We start from the raw sequence: 22810 nt of genomic DNA on the forward strand, positions 1-22810 counted from the left end.
AATAATACCAATGTGATTACTATTATTATTATCAACTCTTTGCCTTCTATTGGCTTCTTCTGTAATTATGTCATCATAGACCAGTACCTACAGACACAGTTTAAACTTTGGACCTGCCAACCACTCCTCAACTCTTGCTCTTTGACCTCAGCCTCTGTTTCAAACCAAAGAAGAGCCCATAGTTTAATTTTATGTCCAATGCTTAGCCTATCTTAGTTTTGTGAGTCATATATCGTGGTTAGGTGAAGAGACCATAAGTCATTTAAATTGAAAAATATGTTTTGTTTATCTTTAATTGTTAAGCCCAGTCCGTTGAGCTGATGTGCAGAATCAATTCAATGGTCATCTGCATTCATTCAGATCTGCTCATTCTCTCTGTTAAAGCTGGAGACCGGAGAGCTGCAGACCTCATTCTGATTTTCAGACTTTAAGCCTCAGTATTTAGAAAGTGCGTTGACTCGTTGGAAGGGTACAATAGATGAGGGCGTGTGTCAGTGTGTCTGTGTGTGTGTACTTGTTTATGTTACCTTGTCAGGCCCAGTGGACCTCATGGGGACCAAAGGTTAAGGTCAGGGTTAGCCATGAATTGGTCATGGCTAGGGTGAGGGATGAGGTTTTGGTTAGATTATAAACAATTAATGGAAGTCAATGCAAAGTCTCTCTTGCAAACCTGTGTGTGAGAGTGTGCGCGCGTGCGTGGGTGCGTGCGAGCGTGAGGCGGGCACACTAACAGTGATTATGGCTCAGAGCTCCTCCTCTGCTCATTCTTAATCCCTTATATCCGCTAATACCGCAGCGCACACATGTACTCAGCTGCTGTCAGACAACAAACCAAAGTTCTGTTGGACGGAGCTACACGTGTGGGACGCTTTTTATTGACCTCTGCAGAAGTCTGAGGAGAGAGAGAGAGAGAGAAAGAGAGGGAGAGAGAGAGAGAGAGAACAGGTAAGAAGCCTGAAGATCCCTCCTCTTCGTGTGTGAGAGACTGATCACCTGTCCACCTAAAATCAGTTGTTGCTGTCAGTGACTCTGGGCTCCAGATATAATCCTGTCTGATGGATGTGCCCTTTTAATCTTAATTGTTGATTTCTGAATTGCTTTGCTGAGTGGAACAGCATTGTGCTGATTAGAGTACAGAGAGCAGAGAGTTGAGCCGTGGTTAAGTTTAAAATATATATCTCTACAGCCAATTGTGACTTTTTTCGTTTTTTTCTGCTGGTGACATTTAACTGAATGGATTATCTTTTTCATGTTTTGATTGATCTTCTTTTAATTTCAAATATTTTCTCTGTTAAGCACTTTGTAACTTATCATTAATATCATGTTGTTATTAGTTCATAAGTGCCCGACGATCTGCAGCATAGAGCCTGTCAAAGTATCACTTGCAGCTCCTTTCTAGGTTTATTGTGGCCAGTTCCTGATGTTGATTCATTTAGTTGCACACCTTTCCCCAATCCCCATGACTTTAAAGCTATTATCGACTATCTGCATAACATTTGCTATATTCACAATAGTCCATTGTGAAATGTTCACTGCTGATGCTTGTAATTCTTAAGTCATCAGATGAACCCCAGACACCAGATAAAGTGGGTGATCAGTATCTATCAACTAGGGAGTGTCTGACTTACAACCGTTTGTGTGCAGTTCAAGGAATGGAGGCAAACCAGTTCCCATGAGTCACTGACACAACCGAGCATGTCCTATATAATATGAAATGCCACCTCCTTGTTTCACCTTTCTCACTGTTTGTGCTCCTGCATTGTATGTTTACATCCCGGTCACCTCCCTCACCGGCCTGTCATTTTGTTTGTTCTTATCTTTGCTCACACAGCTGAGCGACATGGCCTCCCCCGATGACACAGATGGCTCTCTATCTCCTGTGGATTTTATCCAACTGCAGCAGTACATGGAATGTAAGTTTAACTTTGTCACTTTACATTATTTCATCAGTTAGTTGATATTAGCAGCATGTTAATACTGCTAGTAACACATTACATGCTCATCTGAAAGTGAGCTTTATTGATGCTCAGTCTGTCATCAGTACTTGCAGAGGATCTCTCTGGAATGTGTGCAGCTGCTTTTAACTACACAAGTCAAGACTGAATCAATGAAAAACTTATAACATATGCATCACAGAATAAAAAATATAAATTTACTCACATAAATACATCGATTTTTTTCAAGCATTACCCCTTTGCTGCTGTAACACAAAAAATATCCCCATGATTGGATTAAAAAACGATTATCTCATTTTATTTGATCATATTCTATTAGTACTGACTACTAATACAACAGTTTTAGCTACTTTTCTTGAGGGCTTTCATATTCTTTCTTTGTACTTCGACTTTACTACATTCCAGACGGAAATATGGCAGTTTTTTCCAGTCCATTTATTTGACACTTATAACTTATCAAATTGTTGATCATGATTTCCCATGCTAAGCATATGATAAGCTCATTAAACATATATTGTTTTAACATGTGCTATAAATAATCAAATGTATTTACATACATAGATAACATAGGAAGAGAGTTGGTGTGAATGCAACAGTTCCTGCAAGAAGACTTTCTTTGTTCAGCACAGGTGCATGAAGAGAAGTCCACTTTAAACATCTGTGCATCTTTTCCGCAGAGACCATGAGAGAGGCCGATGCTCTAAGTTATATATGTGGACACATGGAACAAGATTTTAAAACAACATACACTAAAATAACTTTCAGCATTAACTGTTCAATTAAAGCAACTAATATTCAAACAGAGTGAAACATTGCATCTTACAATAATCATATTGTATCACGGGTCATCAGGTACAATCTTTCCAGTAGCTATGGTGTCATTACATAATCAAAGAAATATTTTTCTTTAAAATAGACCTGAAATTTGTGAGAGACTGCTGGTAAGCTGTGGAGATCTGTCTTACACAATAAGTGAAAGCAGCAGATGTGGCTAAGTGGACATAATCATTATAAAACAAATGACTGAGGTAGTTCTCATTCATGCACCATTAAATACAAAGAGACGTCACATGTGCGATGTTCTCTGGAGGCTCATTCAGCATCAGAACAGAAACACAAACAGCAACTCTAAAATGTAAGTGCATCGCTCTTGAGCTAATGCAGAGTTTGATAGACCTGTTGACAGGAAACAGAGAGGGGCTAAATATATGCTGCCTTCCACTGAGAGGCTTTGTTTGAAAGAAATTAAATGGGTCTGCATGCTTTTAGCGTTGGGGTATTTGTACTGTTGGATAACAGAAGAATGGATGATTACACCTGCTCCTCTCTGGCCCTTTAAAAAAGCTCTGCCTTGTGTCAGCAGGGCCAGGAACCCAGATTTAATGCAGGAAACACACAGTCGGTCCACGTCCATGATTAAGTGATGAGCTCACATGTTTCAGCTCGGCAGCCATGTAATCAATGTGTGGAACTAATGGCCGACAAAGAACCCATTCACTCACCGAGCTTCTCTGTTCTCACTTGTACTGTGGGGTTTTTCATCAGAGCAGATTGATGATCCGATGTCACAGGGTCACTTCAGGTAGCAGTGGATTTCATGTCCTGTCAACTGTTCTGTTTGCAGACAGCAATCTAAGGGTGAAAGATGTGATCAAGGAGTTTCACCCTGGAGGTCGACTGGCCCAGCACAGCATGGGGAAGGTCAGAGACTGTCCCAGCAGAAACAGATACAGTGTTTTCTGCACAGTTATACATATGGATACATTTGACAAGTTCATTATTTATAATTAGTTATAAATGTTATTGTAATGTTTCTGATGAAAACAATTATTGCAAATATGGTGGAAATCATGCTTATTTCTCATTAGTAAATATAAATGTCATTATTCATTTAATATAGGAAACTTAATTGTACATATATCTTGAATTCTCTGCTTGGCTGTTGACAAATTTCCCTTCTTCTGCACTCAGAATTTTGCCTTCATTTAAAATGTGGTCAGTTTATGGTTTCTTTAAAAGAGCATGACCCTAAATATAAACGTGACATCAACATCTTGTGGTTGTGTCTCCTCTGACACCTGCTCTGATTTCCCTCCCCAGTGCGTTGACGCAGTGGGTTTCAGTCTCTTTCTCAAGACGTACCTTGAGGTTGATGAGTTTCCTGCGGATTTCTGCCAACGCCTTTTCCACTACTTCCAACGCATGGAGCAGGATTGTAGCACAAAGAGCCCACTGCCCAAAGGAGGTAAATCATTCTGCGTGTCTGAGAAAATGTTCAGAGGAAAAGCACTGAGCTCAGATGGTGGTTGGGGGATGCAAGTTAGAATATAAAACCATCAAAGAAAGACAATTGCTACTAACAGTTTCTCCTGTTGGACCCTTTGTCTGACACCCACATATTTGTTTGTCTGATGTTTTCCCTCTGGCAGTGCTGCGTCACAGGAACAAGGACGTAGGCACAGCTCTGGAGATTAGTGCACCTGTTCCAATAACCAGCTTTGATCAAATATGTGCTTTTTTTCATTCCTGTTCTACAGTTCAATCAGGACCTAAAAAAAGCGGTTTTGGCTTTAGTGATGTAATGATGATTCCAGTTTGGTCACAATGTTCTGCACATCTCTTTATTTTCAGAAGGAGTCTTTCTTCGCGATGTGTCCTGTTACTTCTCAGTGCTGGAGGAAGGACAGCCTCGAGAGAAGCTTGAGTGTTGGTTTGATCTTTCTTATCTACCGCACTTTGTTTATATATATATTTATATATATATATATGTTATGCATGATGCGCCAGCCTGAAAAATGAAGAAACATTCGATGGATCACTGATTTTCTGTATTTTGCTTCTAGTTACTTTCAAACTTTATGACAAAGATGGCAACGGACTCCTGGACAGTTCTGTAAGTTCAAACTTTTTCACAAATTAACAGAATATTTGGGATGCGTAGTTAATTACAACAGTGAACACATGCACAGTCATTCAACAGTTTGGTTTTGTCGACAATATTTTGCGTTAGGGTTATTGTCCGGTAAATTACAATTGCTGTCTAAAATATAGAGGTCTCAGGTGGGCATCTTATTTGCAAATTGTTTAGTCAAATGTGTGCGAGCAACACAGAAAGTGCTTCTGACAGGGAACTTGTGTAGCTAATGTGTTGTATACTGTTTATTGTTAAAGTTGCTGACACAATCACTTCACCTCACCCACAAGTCCTAATCATAATTCAAGGTTAGTTAATACATTTATCTTGATGCTCCTCCTTATGTCCTTACAGTCCAGTAAATAGAAGCCAGCTAATTATGTAAAACAAGTAGGTATTCAATCCAAAAGAAAAATATATAAACAGCTCTCAACCTCACATCACTAAACAAACAAAGGAGGGGTGATTAAATGAGAAGAACCAAATGCACTTGGACTGAATTTACAGTTATAGTCTGCAGATAATTTCAGCAAAGGTCCTCACATTTGTTTACTTGTTTAAAAAGGATTTCAGTGATCCACAAGATTTTTTAATTATGTGGTGTTGTAAACCTGATTGAATGGTTGCATTTGAATGTGTAGCACACATCATGATTGTCATAGGTTCCTGTATTTGGAATAGATAAGATTTATAAGGCCACACCAATGTCCACTGTGAGTGTAAACTGTGTTGTCTCTCCATCAGGAAGTGGATCGTATAATCACCCAGATGGTGCGTGCTGCTGACTACCTGGGCTGGGACGTGGCTGAGCTCAGACCAGTATGAATCCTCTTTTTATCATTTTAGAACTGGCATTATATTTAAATTCTATCACAAAATGCTTATGAATTTGCTTTCTGACATGAAGAGAGCTTCAGAGCTCCAGAAGCTCATGAACACGGTACATGACGGACGACTAATAATCAGGAGATGTGATTGTGACTGTGCAGGTGCTGAAAGACATGATGACAGCCATCGATGTGGACGACAGTGGCACCGTCACACTGGAGGAATGGTTGAAGGGAGGCATGAACAATGTGCCTTTACTTGTTCTGCTTGGACTGAAGGTGAAAAACATATTAAATGTACAAACCACATTATAGAGTTTCAGCAGAGCTTTACATTGCTCATGCTCTATTTTCTGTTTTCCTTTGACAAAGTTCTTTTTAATGTATTGTTCTCTCTCCCCCACCCACAGATGAAAGAGAAGGACGGGCAGCACATCTGGAGGTTGAAGCACTACAACAAGCCAACTTACTGCAGTGTGTGTCAGAACATGCTGCACGGCATTGGAAAGCAGGGACTCTGCTGCACCTGTAAGAGCTCACAGCTGCCACTAGGGGGCAGACACGTACCTCATAAATAGTTAATAAAACTAAACGGAGGGTGTCAAATCTTTACTCGTGTTAGTTTTCAGGGTAAATGCAGGTTTCCCCGGATAAGACTACATGTAATAATAGAATCATAAGATACTGTGGAGAATCTGTTGTTGAATTCCGTCACTTTTGTAATTTGGGTTTATTTTTCCTCCCACAGGTTGCAAGTACACTGTCCACAATCAGTGTGCCAACAGGAATCCTGCACCCTGTGCTCGCACCTTTGTCAAATCCAAAAAGGAGATCGGTGTAAGAAAGCACAACAATACTTTTTCACCTCTGGTGTTTTCTATTTGTCAAAGTTTTTCTCAGTTTTAAGTTAAACTAGAATCTCACCCAGTAGAGTCACCTTATGAAACAATATTTAAAATTACTAGATCCAGATCTGCAACAAATTGCACACACTAAGAACAAAATGTTGAAAATCACCGTATCTCACAGTGACGATGAAAGAAAATATTATAATCCTGAATTTGCCCCTGATCTGGATCTGCACCAAAATAATGGCCTCTTGGTTGATGCAGAACACATCCTTGTGGTAATACCCCCAGTCGTTTTTAAGAGATTATATTACATTTCCCATGTTTTTAGTAGAATACATTCATGGCAATTCTCTTGTCCCTGAGCAAAACCCAAATGTCAGTGAGAGTGAACACATTATCAACAGAGAGCATTACGGTGCATTACTCTGTAATAAGTGCAGCCCATCAGTGTTGTTTTTTTAAGTGCGGATTACAGCCGGCACAGTCTGCTCCCTACATCTGTTTAAATGTCCTAATTTTGCACGGACGTGATTTTGTCCAGAACCGTGTCACAGTCGCAACTCACTGCTTCACAATATCATTATTGCATCTCAACAGTGAGCCGCCCAAAATGTTTCATTTGCTGTGGCACGTTTTAGTCGCCAGAGCCCTTCAAGGATATTTGATTTGGTGACGCACGTCTGCCAAGTCGATGGTTATCCAGAAAGTCATAAATCTGCAGTCGTCTATAACTTGAACAGGGAGTCAATAATGATGTAATTCTTTCCTGCAGTCATTCAGGGCTGGACTGTTTTGCTGGCACCACAGTGGCAAACATGAACATTGTTCACCGCAATGGATTTTATTAGCATCTTAAGACTTGACCAGATATTATAAAAATATGTGAAAACAGCATTGGGTGATTGAGTCACTTATATGGGTGGAGAAATGATGAAAATAACTAGAATATCCCACAGAGGAGGCTCAGCAGTTGCCGTATATTCAATCAAGCTGCACCAAATTGCACAGACTCATAGATATCAGTTCTCTTAATGTGCCAGACTTTTTTTACCACGATCCATATATGATTTCCTGGGAAATTGGTGAAATTCCCTGATCCGCTCCCTGATCTGGTTCTGCACCAAAATAAAATGGATTCCTCCCCGACTCATACCACATCCTTTTTCCAAGTTTCATGTTTGTAATGCTGCTAACAGCCAACGCACAAACAAATGCTCCTCGGGGGGAGTTAATTTGTGGGTTACACCGGTGGGACCTCACCTCTGTCTCCTCTGTGTCTCAGGTAGCGGCTCATGAATGGATCAGAGCCGACTGCAAATCTACAAAGTGTCGGATCTGCCAAAAGAAGATCAAAACTTTAGCAGGGAAGCGTTGTGCGTGGTGCCAGGAGATGGTGAGGACTGTACATGTATACTATATATATGTATAGAGTAATGCATGAATTACATAGAAACCCTTCTTTCCATGTTCACTGAGTCCTGTTTCTTTTTAAGCGTCATGATGAGTGTATTTTCTCTGGCTCGTCGCCCTGTGACTGTGGGCCACTGAAAGATCACATACTGCCTCCGTGGGCCATATACGCCGTCTCAAAGGTAAAACTAGAGTAGTACTCTCACTCTGTAGTGTGCACACGTTTGCAAAGGGCCAACGATCCTGCTGAATTCAATCTAACTGCACCAAATGCACACATTTATCGATAATAGGCCCGTAAATATGTCTGAAAATCTTTACATTATTTCTTGACAAATTCACAAACATTAAAAAAAAAAAGGCCCCATTTCACTTTAATTAAATCCACTCCAAAGTTAATGCCTTCTTCTTGGCTCATACCCCAATCTACCCCAATCTTCCACCAAGATTAAAATTGGTTCAGTCGTTTTTGAAGATTCCTGCCAACAATCAGACAAACAGCGATAAAACAATAATGAGCAGCTTAAGGACAAGATAAATATCAATCCCAGAATTTGGCTTAAGAAAATGTAAAGATTATTCATATTATTGCTAGTTAACAATCTATTTAATGAGCCTTTGATTCCTTCAGGAGGAGGACACCAGCCTGTTGAATGTTACCCCTGATGGCCACATCCTGCAGGTCTGCATTCATTTGATCTTCCTACATACTTAACATATATTTTTCAGCTATGCACACGTGTCTTCTGCGGGAGTTCTCTTTCATGTTCTCTGCCCAAACTAACATCTGCATATTGCTGCTTCGAGCAGGATCTCCAGTTTTAGTGATTAGTCAGTATAATTTTCATGTTTAGAAAGATTAAACTGGAGTCTCTGTGGTCTATTCGGTTCAGATCAGTCATGGACAAACACAACAGTGGAGGGTTTGTCTGCATCTGGACAGACAAGCTCTCTGAATCCAATGCTTATGGTTTAGATTTTATATTTTTAATATCAGATACCGCTTGAAAGCTTGAAAGGTGCTTGTTTGTTGTTTGCCTCCTGACAGAGAACAGTAATACGATAATGATAAGAAGTTATAACAACCAGAAAGCAGCGTAATCCACTTTTCTACTACACATTTGTTCAGTATGTCCCAAGCACCTGTATTTGATATATGGCTGAATATATTGATTAAAGAAATATTTTAAAGTATATTTTTGAACATTCATTAAAAAAATATTTCAGTTGAATACTTTTACAATAATCATATATCTGCTGTTGCCATTACAGTATGTGAGAAAAGCTACTTTTACTCTTAGTGCTAAACAGGACACAAATGGACTCCGCATTTTAAAGCAACAATAGGAGTTTGAACAGTGATGATGATGCTGCCTTAAAGTTTTAGGAATTTTTCAAATAAAGTAAAAACCATGAACACAACCTGTGGTAGTAGATTGAATGGTAGAATGTGTCCACACAGTGAGACGTTGCTTAACCAGATGAGTTAAATAATCCTGTATCTTCTTCTGTTGCACATTTCTTTTCAGATTGCTCCACTTCCAGACATCCATCCTGTGTTGGTGTTCGTAAACCCCAAAAGTGGAGGCAAGCAGGGTGAGAGGTAAGCAGCTCAGAGTCTTGATAATGTTTGGAGAGATTATCAGTATAGGGGTTTAAAACATATAACTGTTAATAAAATATGTTACCAAGCTTTATGTGCAATATTTATACCAAATAATCTGTTGATATTAGTTTTCCCTTCTGCATTTGTGTATTATTAATAGTTCCCCTATGATTCCCAGCCCTGGTGTAGATACAGATTTTTAGATGAAGAATATTTTCCCTTTGAGTTGATTTGGTTTTCTTTCCTTCTGTGTCTGTGTTCTCTGCAGAGTGCTCAGGAAGTTTCAGTACCTGCTGAACCCCCGTCAAGTGTACAACCTGTCCAACGGAGGTCCTGCACCAGGGTACACCACACTCTCACTGCTGTGGGCCTCGCAGTTTGTCTGTTTGTCTTTTCTCCACGTTGACTTTGACTTTTATCTTTTAGACTGCACTTCTTCCACAATCTGCCGGACTACAGGATCTTGGTGTGTGGAGGCGACGGCACTGTTGGCTGGCTCCTGGACGCTTTAGGTACAGCAGGTCCTTCTGGGTTTCAGTGAGCAGACTGAGACAACCGTCTCCGGGGCTAAATGATGTGACCTGTGATTTCAGACAAAGCAGACCTCCGGGTGCAGCCTCAGGTTGCCGTCCTGCCTCTAGGTACTGGGAACGACCTGGCTCGCTGTCTACGCTGGGGCGGAGGTAAAACCATGAATGCGTTACCTCTAAACCAAAACTAGTATCACCCAGGATTTGGCACTGACATCAGGGGCGTATGCTGTTTCTATTTGTAACTCCATGGAAGGCTACGAGGGGACAGACCTGAGGGAGATCCTGAAGGAGGTCGAAGCCAGCAAGCTGACTCCCATGGACCGCTGGAACATCCGGGTGATACCAGGAGACTCTGAAGAGGCGGGAGACCCTGTGCCAAATGTGATCATCAACAACTACTTCTCTATTGGAGTCGTGAGTCTCTGCAGCGCACACACCTCACATAATAATTGATTGATTTATTCAAGCCTTCGACGGATATCTATCTGCAAAAAATCTTTTAATTTCTTCCTGTCATAAACGTAATGTATAATATATTGCTTCTAATCTGATTTGACATGATTGTGCTTGTGTCCATGTGAGCAGGATGCTTCCATTGCTCATCGTTTCCACTCCATGAGAGAGAAACACCCCCAGAGGTTCAACAGCAGGTGAGGACTTACATTAACTGTGTGAGTGTTTTCCTGAAGAGTGTAACAGAGATTGGGTTGTTGTAGTTTTTTAAATCAGGGACAGTGAAGTTCTTTTTGTTTTCTCTTTTTTTTTTAAGGATGAAGAACAAACTTTGGTATTTTGAGTTTGCCACCTCTGAGACCATCTCTGCCTCCTGCAAGAAGCTAAAGGATTGTCTCTCGATTGAGGTGAACATTTCTCCCACAGTCATTCTATTGTTTCACCAGTACCAATGATATGCTAATGCTCAAAGTCTTGCTTTAGTTACATATAAAGAAAACAACTTGTTATTGTGCCTCCACCAGTGTTGTGGGAAACAACTTGACCTGAGTCGCTTGTCACTGGAGGGCATAGCTGTCCTCAACATACCCAGCATGCACGGCGGCTCCAACCTCTGGGGCGAATCCAAGAAGCCTGATGGCTTGCCAGAGGCGGAGCGCAGTGAGGTCATCACTGATCCTGATCTTCTTAAAACCATCTCACAGGGTGAGGCTTGAGTAGTCGGGCCGTCTCTATTTTCCTAAACCACTTTACACACAGGGTCCAAATATTGAACCCTCCCTGACCACTCTCAGGCAGATGTAGTCATCCTGTCGACTCTAATACTGATTTAATCTCTCTGTTCTTCTGTGTGTTCCTTCACTCTGCAGACATGAGCGATAAGCGTTTGGAGGTGGTGGGGCTGGAGGGAGCTATGGAGATGGGACAAATCTACACTGGACTGAAGAGCGCTGGGCACAGACTGGCACAGACGTCTCAAATCACCATCAGGTTGTGCAATTTTACCTACAGACAAATATGTCAAACATTCAGAAAGTATACAAAAGCATACACATCCACTCTAGGGGCTCAACAGAAACAAAACAAACAATAAAAGAAGACAAGAAATGTCTGCACACCAGTTGAGGCTCCCAGAAGCTTTTTATTTTTGTGTGTAACTCTTTAGGCACAGCCCCTTCAGCCTGAAACCTGGGAGTACATTTTAATCTTTATTTGGAGCTTCAACTGGTGTGCAGACATTTTATTCTTCTGATAAATATATCAAGAATACCCAACAATCTGTTCCTGTTATTTTATCCGTCTTCTTTTGGTCCGGTGTAAACACACATTTGGACATGATGATGGGGCGGCTGTGGCTCTGGAGGTAGAGCGGGTCATTCACTAAACAAAAAGGTCGGTGGTTCGATCCCCGGCTTCTCTAGTCTTCATGATGAAGTATCCTTGGGCAAGATACTGAACCCCAATGCCCGTTAGGGCTGTGCCGACAGTGTTTAGGTGATGTGTGATGGGAAAAAGCACTGCATAGATATATATATATAACGTGTGTTTGAATTGGTGAATGTGACTTGAAGTGTAAAGTGTTTTAGTGTTTGTTAAGAATCTCTATATGAATGCAGTCCATTAACCATTTACTGCCTTCACATATAATTGATACAGAATGATTAAATCTCGCGGTCTCTCCTCTGTGTGTGCAGGACAGTCAAACCACTACCCATGCAGATTGATGGGGAACCATGGATGCAAGCTCCTTGCACTGTAAGTGTAGTTCAGGCTCAGTTATTGTGTTTTGTGTTTAGAATCTTTGAAGACATTGGTAACAGCATTTGAACTTAGCTACATCTTGAGCTCAGAAAGGAGACTTAATCATACAGATAACAGCAACTTTATTTCCATGACTGTAACACAACATTGTCCAATAATAATCTACTGTTATAGATCCACATAACCCACAAGAACCAAGCGAACATGCTCATGGCTTCACCGACCAAAGGATCCTCGTTCTTTCACCTCAAGTAAAGAAGTGTCTCCACTGCGTCCTCCAGTCTGCAGAGGGTCACAGCAGACCACCTGTATAATCATGACCAGGATGCAGCATGTGTATTTTAAGAGGATTTTGGTTGCTGAGTGTGTAGTTATGTGTTGTTATTGTAATTTAAGTGTGTAATTGTGCTTTGCACTTAATCCCTGATATGATTCTGAACTAAGTCAAAGTAAAGACACCTTGCACCTACCCAGTAACCCCAGTGACAGACCAACGCTGAAGTGCAAATCTCACCCCTCAGTCCGATCACTGCCATCGTGTGCCAACTTAAATGTAATGCAACTGTCTCTTGTGTTTGTATATAAAAGAATAGAGTACATCACACATGTCTACAGTATATAATTAGGAGTATATATCTACTTCATTCATGTTGCATTAGCTTCTTCTGTGCTAAGTCAAATTTACAGTGGTGTCTTGTTGGGTCTCACCTTTGCTTCCTAATGCAGCTTTGTTCTGGACATCAGCAGCTAAAAGCAGCTCACCTTACTCTCCATGATCTGTTCTGATGTCTTTCAGTGTCAACAAAGATATAGAATATATTCATTCCAGTGTCTCTTACGTGTACTATAATGTACTGTACTACCAGATGAACCGAGCTGTGCAGAGCAGCCTCTCTGTGTATTTAAAACACATATACAGTACTCGACATAATTAATATCAATTTCCTCTGTGTAGTTGTCCTGTAACTTTTCAGCATCTTTGTAGTAAGCTTCTCCTGCTTATTGGCCGTTTTGAATATGTTCACACAATATATAGAAATCTAATAAATAATTATTGATTCAAGTTGTGACAAATGGCGGCATACTTAAAGGTCACAGCGCTACACCTGCTTTCAGCAAAATAGAAGAAGAGGATAAATGCATGTTAAAAAACATACAGTAAAAAACAATGTGTAGCATTTTTTGATGTTGATCTTTGTCAGGTCTCAACAGTGCTTGTATTTCGTGGTGACTTGTGTATTTATGTGAAGTTTGATCTTGATGCAATGTTATTTTTCATGCATCCCACTTATTGAAACCATAGGAGGCATAATGCCTAAAGCATGAAAACAAACCTTTGGATCAAAGTGGGAGGGAAAGCAGGACGACTAATCCAGAGGGTGTGAAGAAAAGTGCCAGCAGCAAAGGTTTTATTCCATGAACATCGAATGTGTGTGTGTGGGCTAGAGAGACGTGCTTGCACACTTGTTGATGGAGCGTCAGACATACGGAGTCGCTGCATCGTCACTGCACCATTTCTTTACATTTAAAGGAGGCTTTCTAAGATGCGTCTCTGGGGTAAATAATATTATAAATATTATGGTAAAGACCTGTATGAAACGTGCCCTGAGATAACTTATTATTATGATTATGGTATGATCCCTGTCTCTACAAATAAACTTAATTGACTAACAGATGTGAAATCTAGTTGGAGTTGCTATGAGTACATATCATCTGATGTTGACACAGCCCGACTGATTGATTTCAGGTAAATGTCACTCATCTTGACATTTACGCATATTATCTTTGTCATGCTTATTTAAGTAAACACAAAGAACGTAACCAAAATAATATATTTTGAAAGTAACATTGTTTTGTTATGGTTATGATGGTCAAGAAATAAACTGTTATCAGGCTTCAGGTGCGTGAAAGGCCTAAATCACCAAATAGAACTACAACCTCTTTCTAAACAGCAGTACTTTAGTAGCAAAGTAGTTATATAACATTGAATTACTCTATATAGCACTGGATAGCTGAAGCTATAGTGATACATCATCATATTTACATAGTATTTTATACTGATGTGCTAAAAGACCTTCAAATAAATGTTGCAGATAAAAAAGTACAATATTTGTCACTGGAATGTAGATGTTGAGAGGATCTGAAATACTGTACATAGGTTACTTTCCATCTCTGCTACACAAGGCACCACTGTAACCATCAACTGATTAATTTGTGTTTGTTCTCACGTGACCGAGAAACAAAAAAGAAAGAAAGATAGGTCCAGTCTAGAGTGACCCTATCTTCCATTCATACATAAAGCAGCGTTGTGTTTACAACCCAGTGTGATGATGTCTGTTCACTCCTGACCTGGAAAGTCTCTTTAGCTGCTTCAGAGAAAATCTCAACCTCTCCACACCTCGAACGACCCATCTCACTTTCTTCATCCTTAAATAAGAAACAGGATCACGTCCAAACGTCCCCTGAGCCGGTTCAAGTGTTAGTGTGTGTTGTTTTTTTTCCTGGTAGTTGTGGAGAAGTTATGTCACGAGGGGTATAAGGTGATGCTTAAACTGATGTTGACAAATGGACGTCTGCAGCTGAGGCCGCGACACGCATAGTGACAATTATATGATGATGACATAATGATAGTATGAAGTGGTGTCCGACTTCACATCTCTTGAGGTCAAAGACGTTAATTGCACTAATTTTCATACGCGGGAGGTCAAAGTAAAGATCTTTGTTCCAACTGAGGACTGATCATGTTAGTACACAGTCTGTCGCTAAACTGATTTTCTACAATGATCTTTTATCGTGAAATTAACGCAACAGAACCATCATTCATCACCATTCAAAAACTGACACCTTGTCTGACAAATAAAAGTATGATCCATCATCATATTAATGACCAATTATTAAGTATGCATCAATTTATGTTACTTTTGAAGTAAAATATTTTTCTCTATCTATTTATTGTTGGTTTATAATAATGATATAATAAAAGGCAAATAATACAAACACATTGGGTTCAAAATTAACTTGTTATTTACCTTGGAGACAACAACTTATGTAGATGTTCAAATTTCCATGTTTTGATTTGGTGCAAGATTTTTTTAAATGACGTGAATTGTGATGAAACTTGTACACCGGATAATAAATATAGATTGACCTACAGAATGACCTACATCTGCACTTTAAATCCAACATGGTCGCAAAATGTTTTTTAAAGCTAATGAAACTCATATGATGAGATGGAAAGCCCCAGAGCAGCTACGAATGGAGCTGGAGATAAGGGTGTTTTAGCAACTGTAAAAACATGAGTTAAATCAATATGGAGAGTCAAAGTGTTCAGTGTCAAACGAGTGATAACACATGATGATGATGAGCCATAAGAGAAAAAAGGATATTATCTTTTTCAAACATTTAACTTCACTAGTTACATATTTGGAAATGTGTTGGGGAGTATAATAAAAACATAATTATCTGTGGGTTGTTTACAGTGCAGATGCTGATTTAAGTTTGTTCTTTATTATCATTCAAGTTAAAATATATAGGTAACAATAAAGGCAGGTTGTAATCAAAACATGAAATAATATAATATAATATTAACAAGACTGAGTGGTTGGGAATGATAAAAAAACGTGAAGGAGGCAATATATTAATTCCAAAACAAAAACACATAAAGTAGAAGGATGGATCTGAAATTCGAGTGCAAAGATACTTGCAAAAGAAATTGTGCTTCTTAGAGTTTGCAGTGTTTCATTACAATATTTCTTGAATGGTCTTATGTTGTTCAAATATGCAAGAGAAATATGTGTTGAGGTATTTGTGTGAGATTGTTTCTCCCAAACTCTGCCTTTCATTCCTTCTTTTCAAACCCTCAGTTTTATGTCCTCCGATCTAGATGTTTTTAGTTGTTTTTTTTACTACCAGTGAACCAGTGCTGGAGGCTCTCGGGGGTTTCCTGGCCCTGTATGAAAACACAAGTCATATGAACGAACCCTACAGGTGTTTCCTGCGCCCTCCTGAGAGAAGACCCCTCCCCTCCGTGCACAACCTGTAGGTTTCCACTCTCACCACGTCTGCACCTCTCAATCCAGGCTATTCTTAACTCGTTCCATCCAGTTATAGCCCCACGTGAGCGCCGCTGTCGTTGACGGGTTATATTTAGCACGCACTATCCCCCGGCTCTTGCGTCAATGGAATCCCGTACGTGCGTCACACGGAAGAACGTCGGTGCGGATCGCGGCGCTGATTGGCCCGCGTCCCGGAACGTTCCACCGCCCCGTTCACCATATTTGGGCAAGGAACCGCCCTCCCGTCGACGCAGCCAAAATAAAACAAGAGTGTGTGAAGCGCTCGGAGTTTATCGGTGTGACCCAGAGTGTGTGTGTGTGTCAGTGTGTGTGGATGAGTGTGGATCTGTCTCACTGCAGGCTGGAATAAATGAGAAGCTTCACCATCCGGATATTTACACGAATCAGGTGAGTGACAGTCTGATGTTTGTTTGTTTACAATCGGGGGGGCGACGTCAGTGCTGATGTCACTTTGACTGTAGATGCTTGACTTTATGTCTTAAACTGCTGCTACTACAGTCTGCTGTAAATCATATTTAAGCCTACAGGTATGTACACTTCACCTGGTACAACCAACTCAAACTAACCACAGCAGCCTTGCAATAAAGTCTCTATTCATTCTTTGTTGAAACTTGTTATTTCCTGATTATCATCATTGATATAACTGAGTGTCATTCAAACTATTACAAACTATAACTCACCATACAATAGCAGAAAACGACTTCAAACTGACCATAAACACCACTGACTGAATAGTAGTTTTATGTGCACTTAATGAAACTGTCATGTAATGATGATGGAAGCACACATTCTTCCTCTATGATAAATAGTAGTGAAGAGTTTGTATGTTTTGTTATTAGTGAGTTTAGTTAATTAGTGAATGTTAATCAGTTACACATAGGATACTTAGTGTAACTGATTAAAAGACCCCACCTAGTAATTATACTGCTGATGATACTGTACCATGACTACTTTATACAGCTGAAAATGACTGAGTGTAGTGTAAGCTAGAGCAGCAGGTGTCCGCTGGACATTCTCAAGTAAATAGTTCACAGCTCACTCTGTGTTTACATATCAAAGATTTTGCTTGTTATGTGTTTTATGCAGGGGGCGTGTTACTGTTGCCATTTGAGAGGACGTAGGGAATAGGGTGTATATTTAGAAAATAAAACACATGTCGGACATTCGAGTAGAGTGACCTCCTCGTAAGTCAAACTTAATTGTAAGTTTAGAAAAAAATAACTCAGCAGTTTGGTTTAGTTTGAATAGTTTTCTTGGATCAGTCAAGTGTTCTAGTGAGACGCGGAGCACATTTTGTACTGAAAAAACCCCCCCATATAGTGAGGAAGTTACCACTTGTGGATACATGTCCATTCACCCAATCACGCACACACACACACACACACACACACATGCACACACGCACACATACACACACACACGCACACAATAACACACATAGACAGGCTTTGCCACCCTCCCCATCTCAGCTGGCATACAGCCCATCCTGAAACCCAATCCGTAACACTCCCTGGTATAGTACCTGTGAGAGAGGGTTGCCCCCCAACTGAAGGAGGTTGCAGAGCATTAACAGCCAGTAACACTATATCTGGGAATATCGGATTCCTCAGCTGGACCACCCTCTCCATTTTCAGTAGAGGACTCATTGGCCCTGAAGCCAGAGAGATGGCATGTTGGGGAAATGTGACTGTGCATGCTCAAGGTGCTAATGTAGGCTACTGTTTGGGTGGGTGTAGATGGAGGATTACAAATTAAAACCTGAAGGATTAAACCAGTGTCTTAGCTCCTTGCCAGTGCCGATATCAACAGTGCTTATTTTCAGTTGTTAATTTGTTGTTACGTTTTGTTTTGCAATGTATTTAAATACATGAAATATTTTTTTTAATTAGACATTTGCTTAGATAGTATAACACATCTTTAGTATATATAAATGGAAACCATATTTATCTTACAAAGGCAGGCATTAGGGTTTATTTCCATCCATAGTAATTGTTGCTGTGCTCTCTCTCCTAGCGATGCCCTGCGTCCAAACCCAGTATGCATCCCTGCCCCATGACACCTATTTCAGCTCAGAGTTCTTGAATCCTGACCTCAGTGCCAAACTGGTGATGGACATCAGTGGCCAAAAGGACCAGCTGTCTACATCTTCCTTGCCCAGCATCAACACCTTGGTGGGAAATGGCTATGTGGGGGAGTTTGATGCTTATTCCTGCAAGATTACCACCTCTCCTCCTGCCTCCACCGTGTCATTCAATCACGTCATGGTAACTGAAAGCTCCAGCCCTCAGGTGCAGAACCAGGCCTTTAAGCTGGATGATCTCCAGGTGTACGGCTGTTACCCAGGCTCCTTTGCGTTTAGCTGCCTGGACGAAACACTGTCGTCTTGTGGCTCAGACTACTATGGCAGCCCAGTTTATGCGGCTGCCTCTCCCCCGACACCAGGCTTTCAGAACCAGTCTGCACCTACATGGGATTCCTCTTTTTTCGGCTCCTACCCCTCGGCGCCCCCCTCCTCTGGGGCTGATAAGGTCCCCATGAATCAGCAGCTCTCCTTCTTCACCTTCAGCCCTGCACCGGAGCAGCACTCTCCTCTGGGGCAGCACCAGGATGCTCAGTCAAGCCAGGACGACCCCTTCTACTTGTCTCACCAGCAGCACGTCTCTCCCCTTCATTGTGGCCCCATGTCCCTGGAGCACAGACCTCATGAGAGCCCCAGGATAGTGGAGGGGGCCTTGGTGTCCCCTAAAACCCACAACCCAGGATCCAGTGAGGGCCAATGTGCAGTTTGTGGTGACAATGCTTCCTGTCAGCACTATGGAGTCCGTACCTGTGAGGGCTGCAAAGGTTTCTTCAAGGTAAACAGATGAACTGCAAATTTCAGGTTAATCCTATGGTAAAACTGGGTATGTAGTACAATATGCCAGCCACTATTGAGGGAAATAAATGGCCTAACCCTGGCTCATATTACCTTAACATAGACTTAATGGTATAAAATAATTTTTCTTATGTTATGTATATATGAACAAATTGAATTTGCACTGATATATTATTAGGTTTTCACGTTGTAGATATTTAAAGTCGGACTAAACTACTGAGGCATTCAGTCAAATAGGAGATTCATATTAACCATTTACCAGTAATGCACCAGCTTGTATTGCCTTAGATACACTTTACCCCAATGACATTTTCAAGGACATTGACTGAATTAAAAAAATTGTTTACTTGACATAAGATAGTGGTCATACTTATTGGTTTATCATATCATATACGTGCAGTAATATGAACTGAAAGGATAATGTAATTTTCTTCAATGTTCAACAGCGAACTGTACAGAAGAATGCAAAGTACGTGTGCCTTGCTAATAAAGACTGTCTGGTGGACAAGAGGAGGAGAAACCGCTGCCAGTTCTGCCGTTTCCAGAAATGTCTCGTGGTGGGAATGGTCAAAGAAGGTAATACTTTTCAAACTCTCTTAAAGCTTTCAGTGACTGATGATGATTTAGCTCGTGAAACCAATGCTAGAAATGACACATGACATATGGAACCCGAGCCTGACACTGCCAACTGCAGAAAAAGGGAAACTGATACAACAGTAGTTTTTTCATGTGGTGGGGTGCAGCGACGGGCGTGAGAGTCACAAACATGTACTGATGGTGATCCTCTCCTCTTATAGTTGTTCGCACGGACAGCCTTAAAGGTCGCCGGGGTCGTCTGCCCTCTAAACCCAAGACTGTGTCCGAGGCTTCGTCCACGACCCCCAGTGTCAACATCATTTCCTGTCTCGTCAGAGCACATTTAGACTCAAACCCAACCACTGGAAAGCACGACTACTCCAAGGTAAATCTCAACAGCCTGTCCAGAGCTCAGACTGGTTACATTATGCAGGATCAAAATAAACACAGCAAACAGTTCACTGAAAATCATCTTAAGTAACACAGACCCTTCCTTTCTATCCCTCTGCAGTACCAGGAGCAAGTGGACGACCTGAAAGAAAAGGAGGACGCTGGGGACATTCAGCAGTTTTATGACCTGCTCACAGGCTCCTTGGACGTGATCAGAAAATGGGCTGAAACCATCCCAGGATTCACAGACTTCTGCGCCGAGGACCAGGAGCTGCTCCTGGAATCTGCCTTCGTTGAGCTCTTCATCCTCCGACTCGCCTACAGGTTGGTTTCTTATGGTTCAGAAAAAAATGATGTCAACAGTTTTTTCACTGTCAATGCTTTGATCGTACTAATGGCTGGAAAACTGCACAGGTCAAATCCAGAGAAGAGCAAGTTGATCTTCTGCAACGGCGTCGTCCTACACCGACTGCAGTGTGTTCGCAGTTTCGGTGACTGGATCGACTCCATCATGGATTTCTCCCAGAGCCTTCACCGCATGAACTTAGACATCTCATTGTTTTCCTGTCTTGCGGCGCTGGTTATCATCACTGGTGAGAGAGCCTTTGTTGTCAGTTTCACAGCATATAAATATTTAAAACCAGGACTGTGTTTCTTATATGAGCATCTTTCGCACCCAGATCGCCATGGCCTCAAGGAGCCCAAACGGGTGGAGGACTTCCAGAATCATCTCATCACTTGTTTAAGGGAACACGTGAACGGAAACGGATCAGAACCAACCAGGACCCAACCCAACTATCTCTCTCGTCTTTTGGGCAAACTTCCCGAACTGAGGACTCTGTGCACACAAGGCCTGCAGCGCATCTTTTACCTGAAACTGGAGGACTTGGTCCCGCCTCCACCTATTGTGGAGAAGATCTTTCTGGATACTCTGCCATTCTGAAACACTCATGAACACAAATGTTTAATTTATAAAAATGGCAGACACACGGGAGGAGGAAGGCTGAGGTTTGATCACTGAACTCTACTGGTGAACCTTCTATCCTCACACTGACCTGTGTGGCGCTGTTCAAGAGACCATTATTTTTCTAACATCAAGGTCTAAAACTGGAAATGGTACTTGTGTGAGGACATAGACATTTATTTCAGTTTGGTCAAAGACACATCTGAAAAAGTAATAACCGTTCAGGACACAGTTTATATATATTTTTGTGTGCATTTATAAAATGACTTTATTGCTGTGCTTTCTGTGTGAATGTTGCTATGCAGCTGAAAAAAAGACATGTGTATTTGGGGGGATGCAATGCAGTGTTACATACTCAGAAACACACTAATTTCTTAAAAAGCATGTTTTTGAAATAGCTTTCTGACCCCATTAAGAATATGAGATGGTAGATCACAGAATCACAAGAACTGTGGACTCCTACTTTATTTACTCATTTCTATGTCTCACAGTTTCAGTCGTAATCGTGCTCCTGTGGAAGGTCTCGGACCAAAGTTTACTCTTATTTTGATACTATCAGCGACAAACCTTATTGCCTTTAGCTACACACAGTGTTCCACCTTAACTCTTGTGCTGCCATCTTGTGACACCTTGTAAAGGCTGGTGCTGGCGGAGGTCCTATTAAGCAGAACGTCCCTGTGGTAACAAGAACAAAAATGGACTTGTTCATTGAAAACACAAAGTGCCTTTAAAAAACCCTCAGTCCACGAAACCGCATTGAGCGACACTAAGTGCATTTTCATTCCAAGCATTACATACAGGCAGCTGCACAAGTTACGGACAAGAATAAAGTATGTCACCATCTGATCTCTTTTATGATGAGTATGATTTCAGGTCTGTGTCAGATTAATATTTGAGTATCAAAGTACAGTTTGACAGAGCTTATAATACTTGAATACTCACTGCCCACTGATAAACTGGATGAGCATGAAGTGATGAATGGTGGTTATGGATCTTCAAGAATTAAAAGTTTTAACTGGAGCCATCGATGTTTAGATTAAATGACACAGCTAGAGTATACAAGGAAATATCCCACAATGTTTGAAGCATCCACAGAGATCTTATGTTTGACCTGAACTCATCCTTACAGCTGTTACACACAGACACTTCATCTTTCATATGTTTCCTCACCTCTGCTGTCTTCCACACTCTTCTGAATCGTACTGGTTTTTTATATGTTGGATTTATTTTTTACATTTTCCATCAAAATCAACTTAAGAAATGGAGTATCTTATGTGATCACAGTGAAACGTGATGAGACGAGCAGCTACGGGCACTTCATTCACATTGTTCAGACAGTAAGAAGGATACATCTTTCAGCCTACTGTGTGAGGTTTTGTTTGGAGCATGTGTGTGGACCTGTACGAAATATAAATATATATATACTGCCAGGGCTTTTGTAAAATTGTTCAAAAGAATTCAGAGACAGAGAATATTTGATAATAAATGTGTCTTAAAACAAACCATTGACTTCATTCTAATGTTTGGAAATAGAGGGATTTCCTTCTATTTCCAAACAAGTCACAAGTCACATTGTCTTTATCCTTAGTTTTTTTTATGGTTTCATTTGTTAAAGATAT

The 22810-nt window shown here is 40.9% G+C and overlaps 2 protein-coding genes across 4 annotated transcripts; both read left to right on the forward strand.

Annotated features, from left to right (window-relative positions):
* The first annotated feature begins 740 nt into the window (after positions 1–740).
* dgkab (diacylglycerol kinase, alpha b) lies at positions 741–13985 on the forward strand. Of its 3 annotated transcripts, none has more exons than XM_053444310.1 (24): positions 741–945; positions 1832–1913; positions 3580–3656; positions 4056–4200; positions 4590–4661; positions 4799–4848; positions 5614–5688; positions 5859–5975; positions 6107–6224; positions 6445–6533; positions 7830–7940; positions 8041–8139; positions 8589–8639; positions 9487–9560; positions 9832–9906; positions 9990–10075; positions 10157–10246; positions 10350–10510; positions 10682–10746; positions 10866–10956; positions 11074–11254; positions 11419–11539; positions 12244–12304; positions 12485–13985. In XM_053444310.1, exons 2-24 carry the CDS (start codon positions 1841–1843, stop codon positions 12563–12565), a joined length of 2163 nt encoding a protein of 720 aa, XP_053300285.1. In that variant the 5' UTR covers positions 741–945; positions 1832–1840; the 3' UTR covers positions 12566–13985. The 3 variants fall into 3 exon arrangements, with proteins under 3 accessions (XP_053300285.1, XP_053300279.1, XP_053300294.1); XM_053444304.1 differs by having other exon boundaries at positions 742–945; positions 4587–4661; XM_053444319.1 differs by lacking the exons at positions 741–945; positions 1832–1913 and adding an exon at positions 3018–3090 and having other exon boundaries at positions 4587–4661.
* Positions 13986–16611: 2626 nt separating this feature from the next.
* On the forward strand, positions 16612–22037 carry LOC128457395 (probable nuclear hormone receptor HR38). Its single transcript, XM_053442065.1, has 7 exons — positions 16612–16773; positions 18400–19241; positions 19708–19837; positions 20059–20222; positions 20349–20551; positions 20642–20820; positions 20908–22037. The coding sequence occupies exons 2-7, from the start codon at positions 18402–18404 to the stop codon at positions 21168–21170; spliced, it is 1779 nt and encodes a 592-aa protein (XP_053298040.1). The 5' UTR covers positions 16612–16773; positions 18400–18401; the 3' UTR covers positions 21171–22037.
* The last annotated feature ends 773 nt before the right edge of the window (positions 22038–22810 follow it).

The sequence above is a fragment of the Pleuronectes platessa genome, chromosome 2 (assembly GCF_947347685.1).
Source record: "Pleuronectes platessa chromosome 2, fPlePla1.1, whole genome shotgun sequence".
Taxonomy (NCBI): Eukaryota; Metazoa; Chordata; class Actinopteri; order Pleuronectiformes; family Pleuronectidae; genus Pleuronectes; species Pleuronectes platessa.

Excerpts from the sequence above, each read along its gene's own strand:
- LOC128457395 (XM_053442065.1), top strand. The coding sequence starts at position 18,402 with ATGCCCTGCGTCCAAACCCAGTATGCATCCCTGCCCCATGACACCTAT. Across the intron at positions 19,242-19,707 it reads GCTGCAAAGGTTTCTTCAAG|CGAACTGTACAGAAGAATGC; the intron begins GTAAACAGATGA and ends AATGTTCAACAG. Across the intron at positions 19,838-20,058 it reads GGTGGGAATGGTCAAAGAAG|TTGTTCGCACGGACAGCCTT; the intron begins GTAATACTTTTC and ends CTCCTCTTATAG.
- dgkab (XM_053444304.1), top strand. The coding sequence starts at position 1,841 with ATGGCCTCCCCCGATGACACAGATGGCTCTCTATCTCCTGTGGATTTT. Across the intron at positions 6,225-6,444 it reads GCAGGGACTCTGCTGCACCT|GTTGCAAGTACACTGTCCAC; the intron begins GTAAGAGCTCAC and ends TTCCTCCCACAG. Across the intron at positions 10,511-10,681 it reads ACTACTTCTCTATTGGAGTC|GATGCTTCCATTGCTCATCG; the intron begins GTGAGTCTCTGC and ends CCATGTGAGCAG.